This window comes from Euprymna scolopes, chromosome 35 (genome assembly GCF_053919585.1).
Source record: "Euprymna scolopes isolate OS-2025 chromosome 35, ASM5391958v1, whole genome shotgun sequence".
NCBI lineage: Eukaryota > Metazoa > Mollusca > Cephalopoda > Sepiida > Sepiolidae > Euprymna > Euprymna scolopes.
The window spans coordinates 10,684,904-10,692,702 of record NC_136516.1 but is presented as its reverse complement, the minus strand read 5'-3'; the positions used below and the strand labels follow the sequence as shown (position 1 = coordinate 10,692,702).

Genomic DNA, 7,799 nt, shown 5'->3' with positions numbered 1-7,799 from the left:
ATTGTACATATCTGTATCGGACTGAAGATCTCCAAAAAAAAAAATAAATAAATAAAAAATTTCATTTAATCTGATCGCATAGTTTTTATTTTACAGCGGAAAAACACGTTTTTATGAGAGCGCGTTGAAATCAGACATTACGAGATTTGTTGAACACACCAAAGGGAGATAACTCCAGTTAAAGTGCCGACACCCCCTCCCCATCTTTATTACTAGCTTTTCTTCCTAAAAAAAAAAAAAATCGAAGCTTTTGCTTGGTATCAAACTGTTTTTTCGCTGTAAAATAAAAACTACTTGATGAAATTAAGTGAAATTTTTTTTCAGAGAACTTCAGACTATAAAAAATACGTACAATATAACTTTTTTTTAATATTTTCATTTTTTAATGTCTTGACTAAACTGTAAAAAAGCAAAAAAAAAAAAAAAGAAAGTATTCAAAATTCTGAACATCGTGTCTTAATTATTTTTTAACCTAGATGCGTTTCTTATTAAATGCTTAAAAGGCTAAGAGAGCGGGACAGTGAGAGAGCGTTGCATAATAGATAGAAATAGACGGTGGCCACAAGAACGCACAGAAGTTTAAAAAGCCACGGCAACTCACCTTTCTTTTGCAGCAAGAGAATGGCACTGAACATCGTTCTGGACTGGAATTATTTCCAGCACAATTGAAGTGAGCGTTACAGTTCCAGTCTTTAAAACCATTGGAAGCATCGTCTTTCATCCCGCAGCATTCCAACTAAAAAAAAAAAAAAACCCTTTAAATCCAAAATCAAAATCAAACAAACAAAAATATATCTACTTGAATTCGATGTTAACTAAATTGCTTATGATATTGATGCAAAAATTTGGCTTGCTATGCATAATCCAGAATGCAACCCAATCAAAATGACTCCCTGTTATTTAAATTAATACTAGTCTTTCGACGAAATACTGTATATAATATAAACGAAAAAGAAACACAGCTATTAATATGCCTAATTTCTATGACAACTTTTAAACAGGTTATAATGAATTAATGTTTAGTGTTATTCATTTATAATTTATTGTCCTATTTTTTCCTATATAATTCCAATATAATTTTCAAGTTATAAATAAAAATGTAAATTAATGAATTCAAAAAGATATTTCATTTATCAAACCCATATTACCATCAAAACAGGCAGTGTTGTTTTAAATCAATAGTACATGCTTTCGAAATATATATATATATATATATATATATGGGTACCAAAAAGAATTAGAGAAATTCTTTAAAAGGAGACTTATCGGGACAATGCAAAGTTCAACAATTGAGATGGAGCTTATATAGAAGAGAAAAAAAAAATATAAAAATATATACTAATGCATATAAATGCAATAGGAAGATTACATCAATTAGGAGCATAGGATAAAGATACTTTATATCTAGGTATAATAAGTATATTTATCCTACACCCCTAAACTGATGTAATCTCGCTATTGAAACAATTAAATTTAAATGCATTAGTATATAGTTTTATATTGTTTTTTTTTCTCTTATATAATTAGAGAGTAACTTTTTTAAAACTTGCTTCATGTTATTCATCTGTAATTTTATTGTCCTATTTTTTATTTAAATCAATAGGACAGTCTTTTGAAATACTAATATATATATATATATATATATATATATATATATATATATATAGTAGAGAGCAAAGATCCAAACACAATCCTTTATATACTTACTTTGCATAACTATTAAGCTTAGAATAAAAAATGTTTGTCATTCATTTATAATTTTACTGTTCTATTTCCTTATATATATGCAATAGTTTGGTAGAAATTAACATTAATTAAATAGATTTAATTAAAAGAAAACCAATAAATTATCAAACACGTTCTTAAAATCTTGCGTTCATTTGTTTTCAAGGGAGGTAATTAAAATAATTATTTTTTTTAAATTACAGACTTATATGTAAGTTATATATTAAAAAAAAAAAAAAGAATACTAGGGTTAGATTACAATGTGTAATACACAAATTAAAGAAAATCCATTTTTTTTCCTCTCACCTTTTGTTGAATGCTGTCAATAAAATTCTGTTGGTCAAGATCTTCTCTGTAAGACATGATGGCTTTTTTGAAAAACGCTCCAGACATATTGAGTTCCGTAAGCAGTTCAGGTTTAGAGTAAGACACAAAGAACAGAACTGAAAGGGCCACCTCACCAATAAGGACAAGCATCAAGCTGATCTTGTACTGCAAGACAAAAAACAACAGCAACATAAAAAAAATTTATATATATATATATATATATATATATAAGCTGAATGTCTGTGTGTGTCTGGTCATGAATAGGCTCCTATATGGGTGACTATTATAGAAAACTGATCTCATATAATCATAGATGTATCGAGACACAGGAATGGGCATGTTTGATCTGGCATAATGATGATTCGTTAAAATTGTGGGGTCTGCATATGCGCCTGGTCCACAAAGTATGGAAATAAAAAATTTAAAAATTAAAAAAAAAAAACGTTTACAAGTGTTTTTGATATAGATGTACATCATAATACTTTGATAAGTATGTTTTAACTTAAATAGGGATGGTGTAATAAAATTGTGGGGGCTGCGTTCGTGCCTGGCCTCCATAGAATGGAAATAGGCACAAACTTTGATAAAGACTTTTCATATCTATCTCCGTAAGTATACTTTGATAATTATGTTTCAGTTTGAAGAAATATGGTATAATAAAATTATGGGGTGTTTGTTCGTGCCTGACCTCCATAGAATGGAATATGTGACAAAGTTTAACAAAGTTTTTTAACATAGATCCACAGAATATTGTGATAAGTGTTTCAGTGTGAACAGGTATGGTATAATAAATTATGGGGTTTATCTATTTTATTTTTACTTTCATCATATTTTGCTTTGGTTTTGATACCCCCAAATTCGAAGCTATCTCTTTACAACCCTTCCTTTTCATAACCTATCATACTTTCATAAATCAGTCCATTTTCTGTAGGCTGTTTTTGGACCCAGTCAATACCCCCCCCCAAAAAAAAAATATCGTGAAATTTAAATTTAAGCGCAATGCCAAAAATAAAATTAGACAGAAAAATACCCCCTTTGGGTTTGTACTTGCACAAAGACTTAAGAAATTTGTCAACAAAAATATATAACAAGTAAATATTATCAAACGCAAGATAAATTACTTTTCTACCTAATTGGGTGATTTTTAGTGTTTTTATTAGTTTCGTACTACTGTACATAAAAAGTAGTCAAAAAATAGATTTATAACAAATATTATCAAAAGCAAGATATGTTACTTTATTACCAAAATTGATAATTTTTTTAGTTTTTTTTTATGTAAAATGTTTATTCGGCTCGAAAAACACAGCGTTTACTGCTACATTTGAAAATTACAAATGGCAGCAGAAATACGTTAAATTTGGGAAAATGAGTTAAAACTAAAAAACTATACAAAATACTGTTAAAAACCACCAAATACATGTCTGCCTATGTCACTGTAACAGATTGGGTGAGTTCCTGATAGCATTTTGTATATCTTTTAGTTTTGATTCATTTTCCCAAACTTAACGTCATTTGTATTTTTCAAATATATAAATAAACACATGTTTTCAGACCGATTAAACATTTTACACTAAATAAAAATACTAAAATCTTATCCAGTTAGGTAGAAAAGTAACTTATCTTGCCTTTGATAACATTTATTTGTTATATTTATTTTTCGACAACTTTTTTTCGTTTCTGTGTTTAGTAATGCAAACGCTTTTTATTTACGGTAATGTTTAGTCGGCTCGAAAAACAGTGTTTATCAGTGTATTTGAAAAATACAAATGGTGGTGGACACTGTTGATGATAAGTTTGGGAAAATGATTTAAAACTAAAAAACTATACAAAATACTGTCAGAAACCCACCGAATATGTCAACCTATGTCACGATAACATATAATCAGTGGGTATCTGACACTTTTGTATAATTTTTTCGTTTTTAACTGATTTTCCCACACTTAACGTATTCAACAGAGTCCGTGATCATTCGTCTTTTTCAAATACATCGATAAACATGAGTTTTTCGAGCCGATTAAACATTTTACATTAAATAAAAACACTAAAAAATTATCCAGTTAGGTAGAAACGTAATTTACCTTACCTTTGCTTTTATTTATTCATTTTTGGAAAACTTTTTGGAATCTGTGTATAGTAACACCCCCTCACCCAAATATTAATTAAAAACTCACATTTTACCTGTTCACGCTGAAACAGTTATCACAATATTCTGTGGATTTATATTAAAAAACCTTCTTAAACTTTGTGACATATTTCCATTCTATGGAGGTCAGGTGCGAACGAACACCCCATAATTTTATTATACCATATTTCTTCAAACGTTTTTTTTATTTTTTTTTTTTATTTTTAAATTTTTTATTTCCATACTTTGTGGACTAAGTGCAAACACAGACCCCACAATTTTAATGAACCACCGTTCTGCCAGATCACACATGCCCATTCCTGTGTCTTGATACATCTTCTATTATTATATGTAATCAGATTTTTTTAAATAGTCAACCATATAGGAGCCTATTCATGACCAGACACGCATTCAGCTTTATATTAGAGGTATATATATATATATATATATATATATATATATACACACACACACTAGAGTTGGGACGATTAATTGGAAACGGAAAAATTTTAGCCTATTTTCCGATGCCAAAATTGATTCCTTGAATTATCTTTTTATTTTTGATTTAAGAAACATCTTCCACTGCTTGTATTAATAATGAAATAAATATTTATTGATTTAAACATCTAGTATCACCCCCCCCTCACAAGTGTATTTTTATGTTTGAGAAAATATGTGCACATTTAGTGTTTTTACAGTAATCAGGACAAAATAACACTTTTATAGTTAAATATTTAGAGATTTATAAAGAATCGGAATCAGGAATTTAGTACAGAATTGGGAAAAATATTGGAATCGTCTCATCACTAATATACATATAAATATCATATTTTAATACTGAATTATTATTTATTATAAACAGAAACACCATAGGTATTAAACGTAACATTAAATTCCTTAAAAAAATTAAATTAAAAAAAAAAAAAAAAAAAAATGGAAAGAAACTGAGACCTGTGCATCTGAGTATTATTTTTTCTAAACAGTTCACTTCTTGTAAGTAAAAAAATAAATGGGGGAAGAGGTGGCTGGTTACTTTTAACGCATCTAAAACCAAGCTTCTATCTTTACATCATCAACGCTCTGATCCCCCACCTGGCATCAATTGAAATGGATCGCTCTTGGTTTGGGGAGGATCCATGTTTTGACAAGCTTCTGGGATTGACCTGATCTGAAATGGAACACGTACATCAAATCTGTTGCCAAGGTTGCTGGAAAAATGGTGGGATCCTTCTACCGCTCCATTAGATATCACACTGCTAATGTAATTCTCTATCTATATAAAAGCCAAGTACTTCCAAGGATGGAGTACTGCTGCCATATCTGGGCAGGATTGGTTGGTTGTTCTATGGCATATCAACCCTTTTCAGGTTATTGGATGCCGAATCCAGTGATTTTGAAGAACAATTTTTTAATAGAATATTTTTTTTTTTCAAGTTGTTTTCTATTTAACCCATAGTTGGGACCCTAACAGGTACTACCACTCCGGGTCAGAGTGGACCTGGGAGCAATGGCAATTAAAGGGTGGCTCCACACTCCCCAAAGCCCGCAAGCTGGGGCGTCACAACTGGATATAGTTTCAGGTCATATCCAGGACCATTCTGGGCAGGAGCTGCTAAAAATAGCCTATCCTGCCTTGACAGAGTATAAAATAGACTTTGTAGCCTAGTGGGGGATGCCCTTTTCTCTTCCCTGCAACCTCTCTCCCACAGAGAGACGTTGCGAGCCTGCCTTTATTTTATCGTTATTTCCATAGCAAGTGCTCGTCTGAGCTCCAATCTCTGGTCTCCCACTCGCCAATCTTTCCCGATAAACACCAGTCTAGCTGAAACCACCGTCATTAATTTTCCCCACTCTTTATCCGTGCCCAAAACCAAAATGTATATTCCATGAACAAAGCTTCTTTCTTAGAAGTGCACATTCCTAATAAACCGCCCCCTTAAGTAAGACACTTTATCAGATCTCCATTACTAACGATTACTACGATATTATCCCATTGATTACTGTACACACAATAACCCTTATCCCCAAGTGGCTTCCATGTAAAAAAAATAAAATAAATACTTGAGCTGAGATTGAAACCAAAACTTAAAGACAGCGAGTCCAGTACGATAACTATTAAGCCAGCTTGACAGGATCTTTAGAAAGTATTTTCAAACCTACTTATTCTTAACACAAGTAATGTCATGTGAACCATTCAAATACACACATTCGTGAAACATTTGACAAACAGATAAACATCTGACGACCCCCACGTACAAATTTTTCAATTTTTTACTCCTTAGCAGCCCTTTTTTTCAGATGAAAATAGATTATAAAGTTTTCCACATAGCTGAATACCCTATATACCAAATTTCAAGTTTATAGATCAAAGATTCATTGAGTATATAGGTTGAGATGTGCCCTCACTCACACATTCTCACTTTTATTGATATGATGATTATGGAATTAATAATCCAAACATAATTAAAAATAAAATTGTTTATCTGTTCACTGATATTTTGTCTGTATTCCAAGACTTCTTCAAAATGACTGATTTGAAGAAAAACATGACAGTTAAAATTTAACTTTAAAACAAACTAGACTCAGTAAACTTATTTTTATTAAATCTTGCTGAAGATTTCTTGGCTGAGTACTAGAATCATCCCTATAATACAATATGGATAAAGGCAGTTAGTTGCAATCAGTTTTAATTGATAATCTTCTGGGGCTCAACGGTTCAATCTCCACTACAGGTGATACAAAAAAAAAAGAAACAAATTACTTGACTTTTTCTACTTAATACAGGGTGACCCCCCCCAAAAAAAACGGGTCCCAACTCTAATTAGGCCCAGTTTCTTAGTTCTTTGCCCAAATGAAATAAACCTTTGGTCATAACTAGTTTATTATATTCAAAACATCACATCAAAACACTAGGGTCTTTGGCTTTGCCCTTTTTTTTCTCCACTGACTGTAAAATGCTCAGAAAAACAATTGCATGTCCTGTTTTTTTGGGGTCACCCTGTAGAACAAGATTATTTTATCTATGAGGGTAGAATAAAGAGTTCAGTTTGAAATTCCATGTAGATTCTAAATTTGAAAAGGATACATCTGAAAAAGTATTGAAGGTTACAAGCAAAAACAAATGTCCTCCAAACCTAAAAATGTTTTATTAAAAACGTTTTGGAATTTGCATATGAGGATTATTTTATGACAGCTAAAAAATTTTATTTCAATAAATGTTCAGATAATGTTTTATTTTGTGCCGTTGTTAATTTAGTGCTTGTTTTGTTTTTACCAATAAGTTTACAACTGAATTGTCTCCCCTTGAAATTCTTCAAAAATTAAATCAAAAACAAATTCCCTCCAAACCTAAAATGCACAAGTGCCAAAAATCTTAATTGAAAGAAAAAAAAAGTTTTATTAAAAAGGTTTTGGAATTTGATATGAGGATTAATCTTTTGTATTATTCGAACTACGATTCTCATCTTGAGCGTTATCCTCAAAACGCTTCAGATGATGTCGCTGTAATCTTCAGTTTTCTTCAGGTGCATCTTGTCAAAACTTGGGAATATTTATATCAAATTCAGACATGAACATGTGACGCAACGGATAAAGGTGTTTAGTTATAATCAGTTTTAAGAGACAT

General features: G+C 30.8%; 1 protein-coding gene across 2 annotated transcripts in view; it reads right to left on the bottom strand.

Annotated features, from left to right (window-relative positions):
• Window positions 1-7,799, bottom strand: part of LOC145259679 (tetraspanin-17-like) — a 119,992-nt gene that overhangs the window by 21,360 nt on the left and 90,833 nt on the right. For both annotated transcript variants that reach the window (XR_013864181.1, XM_080117343.1), the window contains exons 3-4: window positions 2,032-2,217; window positions 602-736 (exon numbers count right to left, since the gene is read on the bottom strand). Coding sequence is in view for 1 of the 2 variants with exons in the window: in XM_080117343.1 (XP_079973469.1) it covers window positions 602-736; window positions 2,032-2,217 (321 nt within the window). In the remaining variant the exon portion in view is untranslated. The remainder of the gene's footprint in view (window positions 1-601; window positions 737-2,031; window positions 2,218-7,799) is intronic.